The sequence below is a fragment of the Gracilinanus agilis genome, chromosome 3 (genome assembly GCF_016433145.1).
Source record: "Gracilinanus agilis isolate LMUSP501 chromosome 3, AgileGrace, whole genome shotgun sequence".
Taxonomy (NCBI): domain Eukaryota; kingdom Metazoa; phylum Chordata; class Mammalia; order Didelphimorphia; family Didelphidae; genus Gracilinanus; species Gracilinanus agilis.
The window spans coordinates 456,217,208-456,238,429 of NC_058132.1; the positions used below are offsets into that span (position 1 = coordinate 456,217,208).

Consider the following 21,222-nt stretch of genomic DNA (forward strand, 5'->3'; position numbering starts at 1 on the left):
AGAGACAGAGACAGAGAGAGACAGAGAGAGACAGAGAGAGACAGAGAGACAGAGAGAAAACATTCCTGGTGTGGAGGACAGAGAGTGCATGTGAGCAACCACAAGAAGACCAGTAGGTCTTAGATCTATGGAGAGTCTGGAAAGGAAGAAAGAGACCACTTTACAAAGGGCAGAACAAAGTCTTTTGCTAAAATTAAACACTACAGAGAATATTGACATGGTCTCTGTGTAAAGATAATATGCACATTCATGAAACATTCCATATTCCTTTTTTTAAAAAAGAGCTTAAAAGAAGAATTTATATTTGATCCTGGAGGTAATAGGGAGCCACCTATTTTATATACTTAATTTATAGACTTAGGTGAATGACATGGCTTACAACCATAGACTAGAAGAGGTTATGTGATTTGCCAAAGATTATACAGATCATAAGTTGCAAAATAAGAATCTGAACTCAGCTGGCTAAAAATTAAGTGCATTTTTTCTATTGCACTATAAAATGATGTTAGGGCACAAGGAGACACAATGGAAAGAATGCTAGGTCTGAAGTCAGGAAGACTCCTCTTCCTGAGTTCAAATCTGGCCTCAGACACTTACTAGTTGGGTGATCTTGGGAAAGTCACTTAACGCTACTTGCCTCAGTTTCCTCAACTGTAAAATGAGCTAGAGAAGGGGAAATGTCAAACCACTCTAGTATCTTTGCCAAGAAAATCCCAAGTGGGGTAATGAAGAGTTGGACACGACTGAAAAACAACCAAACAACAAATGAAGTGATGTTTCTGAAGCAATCTAAGCTCCCCTTCCTGGCCACTCCACAAGTTTCACCTGCCTAGATGTAGAGAAAGAGGGGGTTTCCCTTACAAAGCTTGGAGAAGGCATACCTCTATCATCCCTCCTTTCCTTTCTATTCCCTCTTTCCTTACCCCCAAGCTCCATAGTTGGGATCTTCTCTCCATTGCCTAGTATTATTGTTTTAGTTTCTGGATTGGTCTTCCTGCTCCCAGTCTCAGCCTTCTGTAATCTATTCTTCAACCACTGCCATGATAATCTTCCTAAGGTACAGGCCTGAAGACCTCACTTTCTGACTCAAAAAGCTTAAAAACTGCCCCCTGATTCTAGATGTGTATTTGATTCTATTGCTTTGGCATTCAAGGATCTCTATAACATGTCTCCTAGGCAAATGTCATGGCCCTTGCCTTGATGCTTCTTGTGATCCAGCTCAATCGAATTATTTACAGTTCCCTAAACCTGTCTTGGGAAGCTAGGTAGAGAAGTGGATAAAGTGCCAGATCCCCAAATCATAGAGACTCATATCCCTGAGTTCAAATCTGACCACAGACACTAGCTATGGAACACTGGGCAAGTCACTTAACCCTGTTTGCCTCTGTTTCCTAATATGTCAAATGAGCTGGGAGAAAGAAATAGTAAACCACTCCAGTATCTTTGCCAAGAAAACCCCAAATAGAGACAAGAAGAGTTGGATACACAATGAACAATATGGACATGTGTTTTGCACAATAATACATTTAACCCAGATTAAATGGCTTACCATCTCCAGGAAGAGGGAAGGAAGATAATTTGGATCTTATAAGTTGTGAAAAAGTATGTGGGAAATTGTTATAATATGCAATTGGAAAGATAAAATATCTTTTAAAATAATTTTAAAAATAAGAATTGGAAATGACTGAACAACGACAGAGTTGTTCTGACCTCTCCTGTCTCTGAGTCTTTGTGAATGCTCTCCTTTATGCCTGAAATGCCCTCTGCCCATCTCTGCTCATTTCCATCTTTCTTTTCCTTCCATTCCTGCCTCTGACACTTAGCTGTATTGTATGCCTTTGGCAAGACATTCATTTTCTCTCCCCTTCTTTTTCCTCATCTTTAAAAGATGAAGAATAATAGCACCCACCTCACAGGGTTGTAAGGATCAAGTATAAAGTATGTAAAGCAGTGGGGAGAGAGACATTAAAGGGAAGAAGCTCTGGGACTTGGGCATATGGTTTGCTGTATGACTTGGCACCGTTCCATGCTTGGACTTTGCCCTGGGGTTCTAAAAGAGAGACAGACATGTGGGTAGAATATAACTAATGTTACTCTCCTGTGCCCCCAGGAAGGCAGAGTAGTGGGGAAAAGATGGCATCTAGTCAGCTAAGCCTTCCTTTATTTCAGTAAAAATGTCAAACGGGCTGAGAATGGCACACAATCTTAGCACTGAATCAATACCATTAATGCCATGTCCTGACTGCTTTGTGGGAGGTTAATGCAATCATACCTTTCTGTAGGGCTTTTAGCCACTGGCTTCGGCTCTCTTCATTTGATGCATAGACATAGAGAAGTCCATCTTTATAAACAATCTGAAAAGAGAGAGAAGTGGTGCTAACAAATACGCTGACTTGGTATTCCACCCTGTGGGCTTCTGTGCACTCATTAGCAATGAGATTTCTCTGAGGAAGCTAGGTACAATAAAATATATACTCATTTTGTAGGTTTCCCCCCAAATCTAGAAACTTCTTTTTTTAAAAAAATCATAAAAATAAATCTTACAGGCCTTTTCATATTTTTATTTTAAAAAGGTAATATAATAAATGAATGCAAGCTATGTTACTGATAATATTTAGTCATGCATTAAAAAAACCCCAAACAAACATTTAGTATGGTATTGACAGTAGGAAATCTGAAATTGGAGTTTGAGAATTTGGATTTAAAAACTAATTCTGAGGGGCAGTTGGGTGGCTCAGTGGATAGAAAACCAGGACTGGAGAGGGGAGGTCCTGGGTTCAAATCTGGACTCAGACACTTCCTAGCTGTGTGACCTTGGGCAAGTCATTTAATTCCCATTGCCTAATCCTTACTACTCTTCTGCCTTGGAACCAATACACAGTACTGATTTTAAGATAGAACATAACGTTTTGTTTTGTTTTGTTTTTTAATTAAAATAAACCATTAGTTCTATGGCCTAAAAACCTTCACAGAATCCTATTCCAGTGTTTATTATGCTGTGGAGATGACTATGCATTCTCTAAGGCTTATTATGCCAGTGAAGCAAAACCTCTGGCAGATTACATCATTCTGGAATAGAATATAAGCTTCCTGAAGGAAGAGATAGTTTATTTATTTTTTTAGACCTTGAATCTTCAGTCCTCTAGCATTGTGCCTGGAATATTTTATGTGATTTATGAATACTCATTGGTAGATGGTTGATCTATTTAGAAAGTTCTGGATATAATCCTAGAAACAATGTCTATTTTCTGAGAATCTACCTTCCTAATTAAATAGATTGTCATCTCTTGTAGTCAGGTGATTAATTCTTTTGGCACTACAACCTATGAAGCCAAGAAAAACCCGAAATGATCTTAGGTCCCATGAAGCCCTTTTCTACAACTATAATGATGGTCATGGCCCCGTAGTGAAAACAGGGTCCCAAGGGTGCTCTTTAAGAACCACAGATTTAAATCGTTGGTGGCTCCTTGCCTAACATCTTAACCTTTTTGTGAGTATTATGGACCCTTTTGACAGTGTGTTGAAGTCTCTTGGTCTCTCCTCAGAAAAATATCTTTAACTATTGTTGAAATGATCATCTGGGACAAGATGGATGCCACTTTGAATGACAGGACTGGCAGTTGAGAACCTCGGAATGTTCCCAGATGCCGTGAGCCAAGGGCAAAAAGCAGTTGGCCCCAACCCTATAAATACCCCGAAGTGACAAAACAAGACGGCTCAGATTGGAGCAGGGACTTGGGAAGGTGGGAGGTGAAGGGTGAAGGGTAGGCCTGAAACCTGTAAGCTGTTACCCTACTGAGAGAGCTAGAGAGCAATCACTCCTTGTTAATAGAGCTGAGAGAGTTTACTGATATCATCAATCAAGATCATCAAATAGCCTTCCCTCATCTCTGGCTTGGCTGTGGCCAAGTCAGGTCAGAGTTGGTGAGAGGGTGAAGAATCTCCAGTTTCTACTAAACCTAGCAATCTCCAGACCTTGATCAATAACCTAGATTATTAGCCTAAATAATTAGCAATAGGGTTCCTAAATCCTCAATCCCATTCCCTTGTTTCCTAGTCCCATTAATAGATTTAAATACAGTGTTTACCATAAAGTACCTTTCCTGAGTGGTGATTATACCAAAATCTTTGGGAAGGGGAGATCAGTACACAGTCAGATTATACCATTATCCAATAGCTAATCAATAGTCCTCATTAACAACTATTACAACCTCAGGTTGGGACCTAGTGAGGTTAACTATCCACACAAGCTCTCAGGGGTTCCCAGCCTGGGCAAACTGTTAGAAAGGGTGGCTGACAAGCTTATTCAACCAAGCCTGTCAGGGAGGAGAGGCATAGATTATACCAACAACTGCATAAGGCCTGTGAGAGGAGAGTGTGCTTTCTTCCTCACCAGCTACAACCAGGTTACGTAGACCTGGGCATAAAATCCCTCCTCTATCTATACTATCATTTCTCTAGATCTTCTTATAACCATTTAACACTATATAAAATAAAATACACATAGCAAAGCAAACCAATTTATATTGAAATATGGTCATCAAAACGTTTTTTTAAAAAACCAAGTTCATGAGGGGCAGCTGGATTGAGAGCCAGACCTAGAGACTGGAGGTCCTAGGTTCAAATCTGGCCTCAGACACTTCCTAGCTGTGTGACCCTGGGCAAGTCACTTAACCCCCATTGCCTAGCCCTTACCACTCTTCTGCCTTGGAGTCAATATACTCGTTTTGTATGTTTCCCCAAAAATCTAGAAACTTCTTTTTTAAAAAAATTCATAACACAATACAGAAGGTAAGGGTTTAAAAAAAAAAAAAACAAGTTCATGGACCACAGATTAAGGAACTGAGTCATGTTAATGTTAGTATTCCTTTTACAAATGAAAACCAAAAGGAAGCTGAAGCTAAAAGGAAAGAGAGTTATGAAATTTTGGTTAGAGAATAAATTTATTGGCAAACTAGGGGGGGTTCTATACATTCAAAAGCAAGAAGAAATATTATTTCATGAAATACTTGATCATCTTGTATTACAATGTTCATGATAATATTTGTAAAAATATCACTGTGAAGATAATTGGGGCTTATGTACTAACATCTTTTGCAGAAAACAAGATAGTAGAGAAACCCTACAAAGACCTCATTAAGTCCCTTCCTATGAAGTAAAAGTGTTTAATATTTCTTCAATTTAAAGCAAAGATAGACATTGAAGAAGCTGGTCCAAGAAAAATGAAAAAATTACAGGATCCCATTATTTGAGGGCTGAAAAGAACTCCAGGTACCATCTAGTCCAACATATACACTAAGAAATCTCCATTCTACCCTATCCAACAAGTGGTCAGATCGTCTCTGAATGAAGACCTTCAAGTAGGGAGAATTTGCTATTTTTCTAGGAAGCCCAGGCCACTTTTGGAAAACTCTAATTGCTAAGAAGTTTTGCCTGGTATCAATTCTAAATTAATCTCTTTGAAAACTTCCATCTCTTATATCTCAATGGGTACCTACCCATTGTGGCTAAGCATGTCTAATCCCTCTTCCAGTTGACAATGCTTCAAATATTTATTTGAAGCCAGTTATCACATTTTTAAAATTCAGCCTAAATGTTTCTAGTTCCTTTAATTGATCTTGACAGGACATTGACTCAAGGCAATTCCCCATTCCAGTTGTCCTCTGGGGACTCCAATTTGTCACTGTCCTTAAACCATGATATCTGGAACTACACACAATATGTCAGATAATATCTGACAAGGGTAGAGTACAGCAGGACTATCCCTTCCCTATTCCTGGAAGCTAGGCCTTTTTTCATAAGCTAAAGAATTTTTTACTGCAACCACACTGGTGATTCATATGAATATAATTTAAGAGGAGTTAGATAAATATTATAAAAAGTGAATATCTGAATAACCACCAACTAGTTACTGATATTGGTCTCATTTCTGTCTGTGTACAGTCAGAATATAGATTTATTAGAGCAGAGAAAATGACCAATGTCAATTAGAAGGAATAAAATGATAAGATATAGAATGCAATTGAGGCCATTCTAAGCTGACCTATGTAAACAAACTCTTAATGCTAAAATATGAGAAATGGACTATCGTGACCGTATACACTCAACAGGATAAAAGAACAGACATTTCCTCAGACTGTTATCATTTCCTATTTTTAAAGATGTATTAATTCAATGCCACAATCAAACTATTACATTTAGCAGTCAACAGGGTGGGTACAAAAACATTCACATAAAACTATTTAAATGCTTTATGCTTTCCATAAAAAGAAACTAAAGTAAAATATACAGCATCACAAATATATTTCTGGTGTCTTCTCCCACTCCGTACACAAAATGTATTGTCTAAAATATGTCTCTCTGTAGGAGTAAGGCCCTGACACCATTGTGCTTGGTTGAGTTCACAAAACTTTTACAAACTATGGCTTCCCTGTTGCTTTTCTAGCTATTGTCTCTTGATCGTCTTTGTTTCCTAATAGTAATGAAAACTTTCTTCTGTTGCTGTAACTATTCTTTATCACTGGAACCATTATAGCTACCATAGTTATTAGGTATGACAAAATACTGTCCCCACCCTAAGTACCAGAATTACTGGCCCCAAAGTCTTTTCCCTTCACAGAACCAAAGTTTGAAGCGTGACTGTGTTGTAGTTGCCAACATCACTAAAGTTTCCATCCCCTCCAAAGTTGGTCCCATTACTGCCAAATCTATTGTAACAATCTTCATTTTCTCCATATCCCCTATCAATCATGACTGCCACTACAACCACCACAGTTATTAAAGTTTTCATTTAGTTGTGATTTCCAGCAAAGCTACCTCCATGACCACCATCAAAGTTCCTAGAATCCCTTTGACTTCCTTGAGTAAAAGAAGCACTAGTCATTTCTTGCTCAGATAAAACTTTCCTGACTTCACAGTAGAGGCCATCTGCAGTATAATATTTTTGAATGACAGTCATTGGCACAAAATCATAGTCGTGGGAAATCACAAAAGCAAAGATTGTCTTTTTGTCACTGCCATAAGTCATTTTTTAATCACTTCAATCTTTCTATGCCATTCAAAATAGTCTCTTAGGTGGTATTCCTCAGTGTCTTCCTTAAAGCCACTTACAGAGATTTTTTCATAGTTAAATGGGTAACTTGTTCTTGAGAATGCTCTCTAGCTACAGTACTCTTTGATTTAACAACTCTGCCATCAATGGGATCTTTTATTTATAGCTATTTCTACCTCTTCTACTGGAACAGCTAGTTTTCACAATGCATATAGCACTAGCCTTGGGATTAGTAAGGCTCATCTTCATGAGTTCAAATCTAACCTCAGACACTTGACTCCGAGTAGTCATTTAATCCTGTTTGCCTCAGTTTCCTCATCTGTAAAATGAGCTAGAGAAGGAAATGGTAAGTCATTCCAGTATCTTTGTGAAGATAACCTTAAAATGGGGTCACAAAGAGTCATACACTACTAAAACAACTTTACAACAAAAGCTCTTCCATTATAGCATAGATAACAAAACAAACATTACCTATAAATGTGCCCCATTTTCAAAATGACTCCTTACACTCTCAGCCCTCATCTTCAATTCAAGCCTCTGGTGAAGAGCTTTCACGGCTGGTCAGGTTTCTTTATGGACTCTGACTTTAACATAGCAAAAAGGGTGATAGATACTTCATCAATCCTTCTTCTCTGAAGGGCACCATTTCTTTAAAAAGTTGAACTGACTCAAATCACTCACCACAGTAGGAAGATCAAAAGAGCCTAGAAACCTTCTTAGCCAACAAACATTTGATCTCCTTGGCAAACAGGCAGCCAACAATAATAATGGTTTTTCATTTGCATATAGAATAAGATAGTAGCATATTATGAGCAAAGGCAGCTCACAAAGTAGGAAGAAACCATGAATTGATCAATTCTTGAGAAATCTAAAAGCAGTTCTCCTTGCTTCAGGAGGAGGAGGGAGTGGAGAAAGAGGAAGAGGAGGGGTAGGAGAAGGAAGAGGAGGAGTGAGTTCATAGTTCTCTAGAGTAGATAGTTCAAGGTCTACTTGCCCCTCACCCCCTTCTTTTCCCCAACTCCTCTTCTATATCCCCTTTCCCTCCTTTAACCCCTTCTTCTTTTTATCCCCTTCTCCTCTCCTGACCAGTCTTTGAGGATCCCATGGGTGCATGTGAGTGCAATGTGTAACACCTATGGACCTCTCATCTCCAGGAAGAGGGAGAGTGGAAAAAAAAATCAACACAACTATATAACACCCAGAGGACAAGCTCTATGTGACTAGAGACATTTTCTGAGAACGTTCCCCAAACAAACCCAAACTACAGGCTCTCTTTCTCTCTCCCTCTCCCTCTCCCTCTCCCCCCCCCTCTCTCTCTCTCTCTCTCTCTTTTTCTAGTTTCAGAATACTCAAAGGATAAGATATTTGTGGCAGGAGACACTGTCTCTGAGAACATTCCAATTACTACAGACATGCTTTTAGTAGAAACACATCTAGACTTAGCATACTGAGAAGATAAGTGTAAAGTGATCTACAGAATTTGATAACATTTCAGTTTTCTCAAACTTTGTCTGTAAAAACACTAATCTGGGTAGAAAAAATCAGACCTCTCATCTTGGACATTGTTCCATTAGAGATAAAGGCAAACTGAGACACACAAAAACTCAAGAATATGAAAAATGTTTGGGAAAATTCACAAATCTTATTAGTACCCAAAAGACAAATCAGGAACTATGAATGATGATCAGACCATGCTCCTACTTTCTCACCTCTTCAAAAAACTTTTTGAAAATAATTTACACATTGAGGATATGCTTGATGAATGTTTAAGAAGAAATCATGAAAGGTTTTTACAAATTATAATATAGAGTAGAACATATCCTTACAGTTGCACAATTAACTAAAAGATATTAGTATCCTATTGTACTTCTTATTTGTAACTTTAAAAAAGTCCTGACTTCAGTAGAGCGAAATGCTGCCTTAGAGTTGTCATCTATGTGCATATTAAAATCATAAAATATTCATTTATAAAATAACAATAGAATTTATATCACAGAATGGATAGAGGCACATGAGATCAATAACTGCATGAAAGAACTTAGTCCAATAAATCACACATGAAAAGCAAAGTGGATGAAGAAAGCATATTGTCCAGATTATGATATACAATTGGGTTGATTATAAATCTTGGACAGACATCTCTGATAAAGTTCTGGGCCCAGAACTGAATAAGAGAAGAAGAGACTGGATTACATTTGGGGGAAAGAGTAGTGCTTTTAATTAGCACAAACTTTTCTCTGAATAAAGGTATATATATTTTTAAGTATTCCAATGATGCCATGTGTCTTCAAATCATGTAATGCAACAGTCTGCCTCTGAAGATTAGGATAACAGAAAAGCATGGCGGCTTTGAGTAAGTTTCAAAGTTTCAACATTTATTTTTTGCAACATGTTATCAACAAAGAATCATGCAGGAGAAGCGGCATTAAAGACTAAAGAAAAAGATGCAATTAGAAAAGGAAATGGGTTGATCAAGAAGCATGAGCAAGAATTAATTGACAGATGGCCAATATTACTTCACAGGTATCCATGGATATCTAGAAGAAGCCTACTATGAAGGAGTCTAAAAAGATGGAAAGGACTGCCTGTGGATAATGTATTAGACAGCATGGACAAAAGCAGCAAAAGGCCAGAAGGTACAGATGAGTTGGTATCTTCAAAGCTGAAACAAGTACCCACACGGATAACATTACAGAAACATCCCAACATCAAAATCAACTTTGAAAAGTTTCAATTTCGGGGGATCTTGGTTCCTTTGTTTCTAAAATCAAGATTTGAACTAGATAATCCCTATGTTCCCTTCTAGTTCCAAAATTTAGGGTATCACAGGGGAAAAAAAAAGACTAGTGCTTCTCTAGAAGCAGTTAACCTCTCTCTGACAGATCTTTTCCTTCCCCCTTCTATGTCAAAGCAATTTCTCCCTTTTTAAAAATGTCTCATAATACTTTGTTTTGGGTCTTTCATTTGAACCTATTATATAAACTTCTCCTAGCATAGGTCTCTGTTGTTGTTTAGCCCTTTTTCTGTCATGTCTGACTCTTCATGATCCCATTTGGGGTTTTCTTGGCAACAATACTGGAGTGATTTGCCATTTTCTTCTCCAGCTCATTTTACAGATGAGGAAACTGAGGCAAACGAAGTTAAGTAACTTGCCTAGAGGAACACAGCTAGTAAGTGTCTGAGGTCAGATTTGAATCAGGAAGATGAGTCTTCCTGATTCCAGGCCCAGTGTGCTATCCACTGAATCACCTAGACCCCTCTTAACAAGTATTTAATATGTTTGAATTACAGACACAACATTGCTCCCAGGGGTTAAAGCAGTGGTTCTTAATCTGGAGTTCAAAGACCTCCACGAGTTCCATGGATAGATTTCTAGAAGTCTATAAATTTAGATGGAGGGGGAAAAATTACGTCTTTATTTTTACTACCCTCTACTTAAAATTTAGCATTTTTTTTCTTTGTGAATATAGACAATAAAACATTATACTGAGCAGAGGGGTCCATAGGTTTCACCAGACTGCTAGAGAAATCCACAAGGTCCAGGAGGTCAAAAACCCTAAGGTTAAAGGATCAAAGGATGCTACCCTCTAGCTGATCTAAATTTTTTGCTTGCCTCACTATTTAGGTTTGTTTCCTGTGGGGATATATTGGTAAATACTTGATAATCAGCTCTCTGCAGAGGAAAATTGTACCCACAACACACTTTTAAATTCAACCTGCATTATTAGCATTTTTTCCATCCCTTTCTTAAATTCAGACAATTGATGAAACAATAAAACAAGCTTTGATTTGTAGTGTTTGACAATTTCTAAATTAGAATAGGTTCACACTGAAAACATAACAATCAGCTCCCATGCGCCAGTTCAAGCTGGTTCTAGCACACTCTTGGCTTCCCTGCAGAACAGTCCAGTTATTTCAGATAGTTCTGCATGTGCAAATGGATGTGAAGACTGAGAACTTCCACAAAGCAAGCTAGGGCAAATTTGCACAAATGGGTTTCTAAAAAGGATTTCTAAGAGCAATTGGTTCTTGTTCCTGTTTCTCACTCCTCGTAGAGTTAAAGAAAAAAAGATGTAGTTAGGTGATTCAGTGGGCTAGAGTGCTGGGCTAAGAGTTGAAAAGACATGAGTTCAAATCCAGCCTTTAATATAGGCATGTACCCTTCTCTGGTTGACAGGGCATTTTGTTGAAAATAAGCACCTTCGTAAACGAAAATTCCCTTAAAATAGGTGCAGAAGTTTTAGTTGTGCATTGACTAAGTTGCTGTAAAAGCTTGGGTTTATTTTTCTAGGAGTTAATTGCTAAGAATTAGAAGCATGGCAATGGGACTGCTCTATTGGAATATTGTATGACCCTAGGCAAATCACTTGGAGAAGGAAATGGCAAAATCTCTCTAATATTTTTGCCAAGAAAACCCCAAATTGAGTCAAGAAGAGTTGAACATGGTTGAATGACTGAACAACAAGAAAGTAGAAAAGCACAGGTAATCCCAGAATGCACCCATTCCTCCTCCCTGCCTGCAACCAACAAAATACTTTCTCAGACAGTCCAAATTTGAAAATAACCCTCAATAAACATCTTGCTGAGTCATTCCTTATTCGAGAAAACTTTACTTCAGAAGGGTATAAATAGATTAATGATCTGAACATTAAATTTCATGCATTACCTGAAATGGATATTGTCTCTCCACAGGGGTTTGTTCCTCAAGATTCACTCTTTCAACACACCGGATTTTCTTAATATCAATTGATCCTTTCTTGCTGCCTCTTTTCTAAATCCCAAAACAAAAATATGATATCTTGGAATAATTTACTATTATGTGCAAAGAATATAAGACTAAGTATTTTTTATTTTTATCATTATCACCTTATTCTTCTCAGATTTTTCAGTGTCAAATGAAAGTATTCTTCAGACATTCTAGTATGTTTTTATATTTAGTGATCTGTGTGCAAGTGGTTAAAATAAATGTTTACAAAAATTGAATAAAAGTCTTGACACATAAGCTTGCCTTTAATAGACCCATTGAAAGTAGCTTTGGGACAACTCCAATAATAAACCGAATGACAGGGATGATATGAACCCTATCCTGTTCTTACAAGGGTTTGATTTCTTCTACTAGTTCTCTGTATTTCAAAAAGCTTTTCATTCTTTACAATTCAGAGATGATGGTAATGATGATGACAGTTACTATTATTATTATTACTATTGGGCTATTTTGCTGATTAAACAGATTCCCTTCCTATAAGGACAAAAGATTCTTCCCAGTCTAAAACACATTTTAGTTTGGGGCACATGCTTCAAATAGAAAGGATAAATGCAAGTAAATAAAGCCATAACAAACTTAGGGGACGAATGAATAAGATATTTTTCTATGCTTCTTTTTCAAAGGAGGTCAGCCATGCCAAAATGTACTTTAAAACCTACATGTGTACAATTAATTGGATGGTTGTAGGCAGCTATGTTTTGAATTGTTCAACAACCATTTTTTAAAAAAATGTAATTTTTAGCAATAGGAAAAAAGATTTTTTTAATCTTATAATTCCTCTCTTATGGACAGTAATAAAATATGCATTATGTTTGGCTTTAGAATATTTTGAACTTGCATTTAAATGTGTGTGTGTGTGTGTGTGTGTGCGTGTGTGTGTGTGTGTGTGTGTGTGATATTCTGGGAATTTCATTTAAATAAAATAACTCATAGTGAATAGGCTTATGAGAAACTGGGAAACTTTAGTTTCCCTTTTCCTCTTCCCTTTGCATCCACTCTCTGCTGGGAATTGAGCCTTCTGAGCCTCCCCACCCCTGCAGAACTGCCAGCTCTTAAGTGTTTCTTGAGCCAATTGAATTCAATAATAAATACTTTCTTCTAAAACAAGTTTTAAGAGGGTTTCAAAAGGCTTTCCTGATATGGGGAAAGTGGCAAAAATATATTAAGAGATGTCAACATCCATTAAATGATCAATGAAATGGCTAATCAATTAAGTTGGTAATAGCTGAAAGAGAGAAAACTCTAGCTGAAGTTCACAAGAAAGTATACAACTAAGCAGCAGTCAATTCATGTAAAAAATTTGAATTTAGCAGTGGATCTACCCACAATAATCAAGAGCTGATGCTATAATCTGACCTCAGACATAACTGTGACCCTGGGCAAGTCTTTTACAACCACACCAACACCACCATTGCCTAGCCTTTACCACTCTTCTGTCTTAGAACCAATACATAATATTGATTTTAAGTTAGAAGGAAGGTTAAAAAAAAGCTATAAATATCAGAATTTCAGTCCTCCTATCTTAACAGCATTATATCATAGTGGTTTTTAATCCTTTTAAGTTAGAAAAAATATTTGGTGGTCTGATTAGATGTCATTCTGATAAGGAAAGATAGGATTTAAAGATTTTTTAAAAAAACACATAAATTTAGCACTGGAGTGGGGGTGGCGTCCCCCAGAGACTTTCTAGTCCAACCTCCTTCTTTTATAGTTGAAAAAACTGAGACCCAGAAATGTTACTTGACTTTCCCAAAGTCTCACATGTACCAGAAGTGAGATTTCAACCCAGTTCTTCTGACTCTAGAACCAGAAATCTTTCCACTGTATCATACTGCCATAAAATTAACTTGTGAAAAAAGTAATATAGTAAGGGAATTTGAGACCATCTTTATTATATAGGTTAAGAAATTTAAAAATCATACCCATCAATGATACAACTAAGCAAAAATAAAATGAAAGCACTAAAAAAATCTAGGAAAAATAGGCTTACCACCTTATCATAATCATAGTAGGAGAGGTTTGTTTTTGTAAGGACAAAAAGTCTTTCTTTGTAATTGTTTGGTGACATTTTCTTCTTTTGTTGTGACCTCTTGAGAAGAAGTTCTTCTAGGATGGTTTTTTTGTCCATATCATCATCCTAAAGAAATAGGAAATCATACAAAATAGCATTTATTAAAATCAAGCTATGTTCTATTTTAACTTTTTTAGTGTTTTTCTTCCTAAACTTGTTTCTCATTCAAAAATGCTATCATGAGAACAATTTAAATATTAAAATATGTTAATATTTATTATAGTTTCTCATTTTTGTTATTTTTTAAACCTTCCATCTTAGAATCAATATTGTGTATTGGTTCCAAGGGGGAAGAGTGGTAAGGGTAAAGGTAAAGTATCTGAGGTCATATTTGAACCTAGGACCTCCCATCTCTAGGTCTGGCTCTCAATTCACTGAATCACTTAGTTGCCCCCATTTGTCATTTTTTATGGTTTAGATCTGTGAGTATAGGTCATAGGTCTAGCAAACTCCCAGTGAAAAAAATTCCTCTATCACTGCAGTTCTCCCTCTCTCTCTCTCTCTCTCTCTCTCTCTCTCTCTTTCTCCATATATATGATAAATATTGTTATATACATATAGATATACCCTCACATATACATATCCACATAAAATATATGTATGTGCATATACATGTGTATATGTATGTGCAAGTATATGTGTAATATAAAATACATATAATATACACACATTTTATGTATTTATGTAAAGAGATATATTGTATGTAGATAAGAGCAGGGGAGAGAGAGAGAGAGAGATACATAAGTGGCACAGTGGATAGAGTGCCAACCTGTTGGCAGGAAGACTCATCTTCATGAGTTCAAATACAGCCTCAGATATTTACTAGCTGTGTGATCCTGGACAAATCACTGAACCATGTTTGCCTTAGTTTCCTCATCTGTAAAATGAACTGGAGAAGAAAATGGCAAACTTCTCCAATATCTTAGCCAAGAAAACCCCGAGTGGGGTTACAAAGTCAGATATGACTAAAAATGACTGAACAACAAAAACAACATAATCTCATACCTATATAAGTATCTCCTACACAATATTGAATAATTTCTATGTAGATAAATACTATCTATATTAGATTAGAGACCCTTCAAATGATTTACTTTTTAACTCATCCAAATATGTCAATGAATATTAACATTTTAAATCACACAGAATTGAAAGAAACCCTGGTAATTATTTGGTCCAACCCAAACTTGCGAAACAATCCTTTCCCAACACCCCCCTCTTCCAACTCTGGTCTCTTATAATAGACAGTGATAAATCCAACCTTTAATTGAAAGCCTTCAAAGAGAGGGAAACTACTAACTCCTGAAGTAGCCTATTCCTTTTGGGGACAGTACTAGTTATTAATCCTTATTGTTAAATAATAAGCAATATGGTAACAGATAAGTAATATAATCTGGATTACCCAATCAATTGAAATGAATATTAATGATTTAATCTAGTTATCTGAATGTTTTGACCAAATTAACACAATGCTCTGGTTTGGCAGACATGACCTCACTTTCATTTACGTGAACAAACTTTTGTATATTCATATTTCTTACATTATTTCCAGATTCCTTAGAAAGAATTAAAAACATTAGGCAGGTATACATATAGTTTTAAGCACAAAATAGAACCACTTTAGATAATTTATATGAAAGAGCTATGAAGAATACAAAATGTCATACAAAAGCAAGGGATTATTAAGGAAATTGTTATAACTCAAGAAAATGCCTGATTTTCACAAACTAGAGCCCCAACATCCCCATGCAATTATATCTAGAGAAAACTTTTTTTGTGCCATATTTTCCTTTAGCAGTCTGATGAAGTCTAGGGGCCTTTCCTCAAAATAATGGCCTTAAGTGTATAAAATAAAATACATAGGACTGTAAGGGAAATTGATTATACAGAAATATAGTTATCAAAGTACTTTTTAAAAAATAAACCAAATTCATAGACACCAGTTTGAGTCCCTAATCTAGAGTATAAAACGTTAATTTTTCAAGTGTTCCTAAAAATTGTCTGATTTGTTTGATTGAACTAATTTAACAGATTAAAAACTAGGAAGTTCAATAACTCAAACAACCCTGTCAATCAAGACTTTTTGGATAGATGAGAACTTCAAAGAATTCTGCCACTAAATTCTCAGTCTTGAGAAAGAAAAAAGTAGGAGCATTAAGCAACAAATGACGGACACAAACTTTTTAATTTTTCTTTTGTCTTGCCTATCATGGTGCAGCGTTAGTTTGGCATCTCTGAGAAATGCCGGAAAATGCCTTTCTAGACCTTTGAAGGTATGGAATCTCTTACCTTGCTCATGGCTAGTCTTCGGAGGGAGATAGTTTGAGACTGTGCCCTTTGCCTTAATTTCTAGCTTTAAAGAGAGAGACCTGGTCAATAAACTGCCATTCCTCTTCCTACTCAGTGGGTCAGGAACATGGATTAGAAGGAACATATTTGCATTTTCCTTATCACCCAAATCAGGAAGCAGGCCCATTGTTCTACACAGGGCTATGAGCAGGAGGGGGCAAATGGGTGACTGGCTAAGTCCCAGTTGTGGAGGGCTTCTGTATTACTGGCACAGAGTTAAATAGTGATTAGGGCTGGACAGAGAAGAGGACTAAGAAATTCAATCTTTCCTATATTCTAGAATATTCTGATTCTTCTACTTTAACTAGATTAATAATGAAATGGTTAACATTCTTTAAAATTGGCACAGCACATTATCATGGTTGAACTTCACAAAAATATTGTAAAACAAATACTACTATATACATATTATTAACTCTCTTTTACAAAAAAGGAAACCAAGGCTCAGATAGGATTGTTTATAATTATACTACGTGACTTTTTTCCTCATCAAACCCTTATTTTCTGTTTTGGAATCAATACTGTGCATTGGTTCCAAGTCAGAAGAGTGGGAAGGGCTAGGCAATGGGTTTAAGTGACTTGCCCAGGGTCATGCAGTGAGGAAGCATCTGAGGTCATATTTGAACCCAGGACCCTCTTGTCTCAAGGCCTGGCTCTCAATCCACTGAGCCAGCTAGCTGCCTCCATTATAATATTTGTAATAAGTCAACTGTTAAACAAGCATTACACTATGTATTATGTGTTTAGTCTTTGGACCAGGCACAGAGAATAATACAAAGATAAAAATGAAACAATACCTGTCCTCAAGGAGCTTATATTCTGTCAGGGGAAACAGTATATATATATATATGTGTGTGTGTGTGTGTGTGTGTGTATGCATATATACATACATAAATACATACATATGTGTGTGCATTTGTGTGCATATGTATATATATGTATGTGTATAAATTTATAAGAAATGAATACAAAGTACTTTGGCTGGAGAAGGAAAAGAAAGGATTAGCAGTTGGGAGGTTAGCAAAGGTTTCGTGTACAAGGGGATCATTTGAGATGAGCTATGAAGGATTCCAGGGAATATAAGAAAAAAAATGAAGAAGGAAAAGGCACAGAGATGGGAAATGGCATGTTGTGTGTGAGGAAAAACAAGAAGACCAGTTTGACTAGATCATAGGCTCTGGGTGGCTGGAGTAGGGAAGGGGGAGTAGAGTAATTTGTAAGAAGGTAGAATGGAACCAGGTTGTGAAGGCTTTAAATGGCAAACAGAGGAATGCATATTTGATTCTAGAGGTAAAAGGGAACCATTGGAGTTTATTGAGCTAGAGAGTAAAATGCTTAGACCTGTACTTTAGGGAGATTACTTTGGCAAATGTGTAGCGGATGGATTGGTGAGGGGAGAGTTTTGATTATTTTGAAAGTGAGAAGTGATGAGAGCCATAGAGTGGTGGCCATATGAGTGAAGGGAAGGGATTTATATAGGAGATAATATAGAGGTAGAATGAAAATGTAGGGTGAGGAAGAATAAGGAGTAGAGGACGATTCTGAAGTAGAAAACCTGACTAATTAGAAGGGTTGTGGCATTCTCAGAAGCAATAAGTAAATTCAGAAGAGTAATGCTGTTGTTGTTCAGTCATTTTAGTCATTCCCAACTCTTTGTGACCCTATTTGGGTCTTTCTTGGCAAAGATACTAGATTGGGGGGGGGGAGCAGCTAGGTAGCTCAGTGGATTGAGAGTCAGGCCTAGAAATGGGAGGTCCTAGGTTCAAAGCCTAGGTTCAAAGCTGTGTGACCCTGGGCAAGTTACTTGACCCCTATTGCCCACCCTTACCACTTTTCCACTAGGAGCCAATACACAGAAGTTAAGGGTTTTAAAAAAAGATACTAGAATGGTTGTCATTTGCTTCTCTAGCTCATTTCACAGGTCAGGAAACTGAGGCAAACAGGAGTAAGTGACTTGCCCAGGGTCACATATCTAGTGAATGTCTAGTAACTGGATTTGAATTCAAATATTCCTGACTCTAGGACTAGCATTCTATCCACTATGCCACCTAAATGTCCCAGAAAAGTAGTAGGTTCAGGGCAAAAATGCTTTGAGTTGAGTTTCTTATAGTATATCTATCTCAAAATGTCCAGGAGATCATTGTGATGTCAACCTGTAGAGTAAGGAAGCAGACTAAGACTTTGTCCAAGGTCATATGGCTACTAAGTGTCTGAGGATGGGTTAAATTTAAGCCTCTTTGACTCTAGATTCAGCATTTCATCCATTTTGCCACCTACTGAATAAGATCCCTACAATGAGGGTTAATTTGTAGTCTAGAGAAAATTTCATGATTTTTCATAAATGAGAATTGGGATTACTTGGAGGAACAATTATTTGGGTTATCCATAACAGTAACAAGAACTAACACTTATATAGTGATTATTATGTGGAAACATTGCACTCAGCATTTTACAATCAATATCTAATTTGATCCTCACAACAACCATGAAGGAAGGTGCTATTATTAACTCCATTTACAGATGAGGAAACTGAAGCAGACAGAGGTGAAGCGACTTGCCCAGAATAACACAGTAAGTGTCAGAGGTTTGATCCCAGGTTTTCCTAATTCCAAGCCCAGCAACCTCTGTCCACTGTTTAATCTAGTTACCACATAATCTATTTATTTTTATTTGCCCTTCCTTTACCTCCCCACACCATAGAAGGCATCATACAGCAAAATATAAAAATCATGTCTTTCTTGTTTCCACTTCTCATTTCATTCTCTGGAGATGAACATCCGCAAGTTATTCTTCAAATATTAAATGTGTAGCTATATATAATATTCTTTTGATTCTCCTCATTTCACTCTTCATTATCTCATGTAGTTCTTTCCAAGTTTTTTTTTTCTCTTTTTTTTTTTTATTAGAGTTGAACCTATTTAAAAACCTCCAGAAAGTCTCAATTTGTTTTTTAAAAGGTAAGCCACAAGCTCGTTTTAGTTGAAAGCAAACTGAATATTAGTTATTTTGCAACATCAAAGTGATTCCATGAGTCTAGACAGCCTCCCCACCTCTGTCTTCGAAGCCTCTCAGACCTTCTATGTGGAGGTTCCACTGAATTCATTACAATAGAGATGGACATTTTAAATTCATAGTGATCCAACATCTGAGCAATCTTTTCACGAGACACTCCATGTTTATTCCTCTTTTCTAATTCTTCAGGATCAAATTTCCACCACGTTTCTGGTTCATGGAACTCCACTCGATATCCTTTGCCTATAGCCATTTCCACATATGGTTTCATTTCCCAAGCTTGAGTATTAGTGTTATCTATTATTACTGGAGATCTTCCCTGGTCAATAGCTTTCTTTGCTCTGCTCTGGTTCCAGTCATGAGCATCACCAAGTTGTTTGACATTATATGTGTACCCATTTTGATGCCGAAAGTAGTCATCAGTGCTGAAGACAATGCCACCACGATTCTGACCAAGAAGAACACGAGACAGTGTTGTTTTCCCTGATCCAGGCAGACCTCTTAAAAGGATAAGTAGCCTCTTTAGCTTTTCCTCATGGAACTCCTGGTGTAAAAGCCTGTCTGTTTTTTCCATCTGGAATAAAGAAGGGTCTTCCCAAGATTCTTCTCTTGTTTCACAGAAACCATTACTGTCTCGTCCATCTTGCTCATTACATCCATTTCTAGAGGCCTGTGTGCTACTATTACTCCCATCACAATCAGAATATCTGTTAGTCTGGTCAAATGCTGGACAATTCCAATTTGTGTAGCGACTGTTTACATTATATCCATTGTACATTTCACATAATTTAACATCTGGAGCATGAAAAACATTTGGTGGTGGAGATGGAGAGGGGTTAAATCTTTGAACATTTAAATGATAATTAAATCCAGGAGGAAAAAGGCCTTGAGGAACTAAAGAGGGTTCCAATGACTGCCATTCGGGCCTAAAGGAAGGAATTGGGTTGTTTAAAAATGTAGGTTCTACTGGTCCATTAATTGCATATTCAGTATTCCAACCAACTGGCTCCTTACTAAAATATTGCTCAACACCAGGAGGTGATTGTATAGTACTAAACCAAGTATCTTTCTTTTCTTCATCAGATTTTAAGTTTTCATTGTAAAGGCCTTGATCACATAAACCAAATTGTTCCTGAGTGGGTTTAAATTCCTGGCAATTATCTTCCAAATCTTCTTTTTCACTCTCAAGCTCCTGAATTTCTTTGTAAAACTGAGATAACTCATTATCTATATCCAGTTTATTAGAAGAAAGGCTTTGTTTGTTTTCCAGTCCACCAGTGACTTTTTTTGTGTGATGTTTTCTTTTATCTCGTTTATTTTCCTCAGGACTTTTGTAAATAGGTCCTATGAATGCTTTGCTTGTGCTATATTCCACTTCTTCTGCACTAACTGGGATAGATAACTTGTGATTTCTTTCCATTCTAATTTCTTTAATATTTTCAGAAACGTAAGTATAGTTATTTAGATATTCTGTTGATGTTCATGGATTCTACTGTAGAATTTGCATCCTCTAGGCCTTCCCAATGAAATGATTCAATATCTGGCCTATTTTAAGGGATTACAACCCTCAAAAGTTTCAACAAATCTGTAGTTTCAGTCTTGCTCTCCTGAGTTTTTCCATTTTCCTTGTCATCAAAGATGGATAAAGGTATTCAGTTGTTCTCTGTTTTCTCTTAGGATCTGTGAAAATGATCATCACCATCATGGAATATAGTATAAGCCTCTTCTGTTGATTTCAGTTTTTTATTGCATGTTTCACTTGCTAGTTTTTTTTTAACCATGTCCCAAAGACTTAGCTTAATTTTCACAATAAGGCATCTGTGATAAAGGAGAAAAGCAAGCCCGGGAGGTAACGACTCTCGAGGCTGGCGGACGTGGGTGAGCCCTGAGGGCTCCGTCCACAGCCAGTCTTTCCAAGTTTTTTTAATTAATTTGCTTATTGTTTCTTAAGACACAAGTTTATTCTTTGTATTT

General features: G+C 36.9%; 2 protein-coding genes and 1 non-coding gene across 3 annotated transcripts in view; 1 reads left to right on the top strand and 2 right to left on the bottom strand.

Annotated features, from left to right (window-relative positions):
- The window catches only part of BMX (BMX non-receptor tyrosine kinase), a 68,992-nt gene extending 55,039 nt beyond the window's left edge, over positions 1-13,953 (bottom strand). Inside the window, exons 1-3 of the mRNA XM_044666956.1 lie at positions 13,807-13,953; positions 11,718-11,822; positions 2,273-2,354 (exon numbers count right to left, since the gene is read on the bottom strand). Of these exons, the coding sequence (XP_044522891.1) occupies positions 2,273-2,354; positions 11,718-11,822; positions 13,807-13,944 (325 nt within the window). The 5' untranslated portion in view covers positions 13,945-13,953. The remainder of the gene's footprint in view (positions 1-2,272; positions 2,355-11,717; positions 11,823-13,806) is intronic.
- On the top strand, positions 158-269 carry LOC123243438. The gene has a single exon (XR_006505963.1). It is a non-coding gene; the product is annotated as a U6 spliceosomal RNA (small nuclear RNA).
- Positions 13,954-19,216: 5,263 nt separating the features above from the next.
- Positions 19,217-21,014, bottom strand: LOC123239673 (NEDD4-binding protein 2-like 2). Its single transcript, XM_044666957.1, has one exon. It carries the CDS (start codon positions 20,666-20,668, stop codon positions 19,238-19,240), a length of 1,431 nt encoding a protein of 476 aa, XP_044522892.1. The 5' UTR covers positions 20,669-21,014; the 3' UTR covers positions 19,217-19,237.
- Between the last annotated feature and the right edge of the window lie 208 nt (positions 21,015-21,222).

What these genes read in the sequence shown, in the direction of transcription:
- LOC123239673 (XM_044666957.1), bottom strand. Translation starts at nt 20,668, where the DNA reads ATGGAAAGAAATCACAAGTTATCTATCCCAGTTAGTGCAGAAGAAGTG.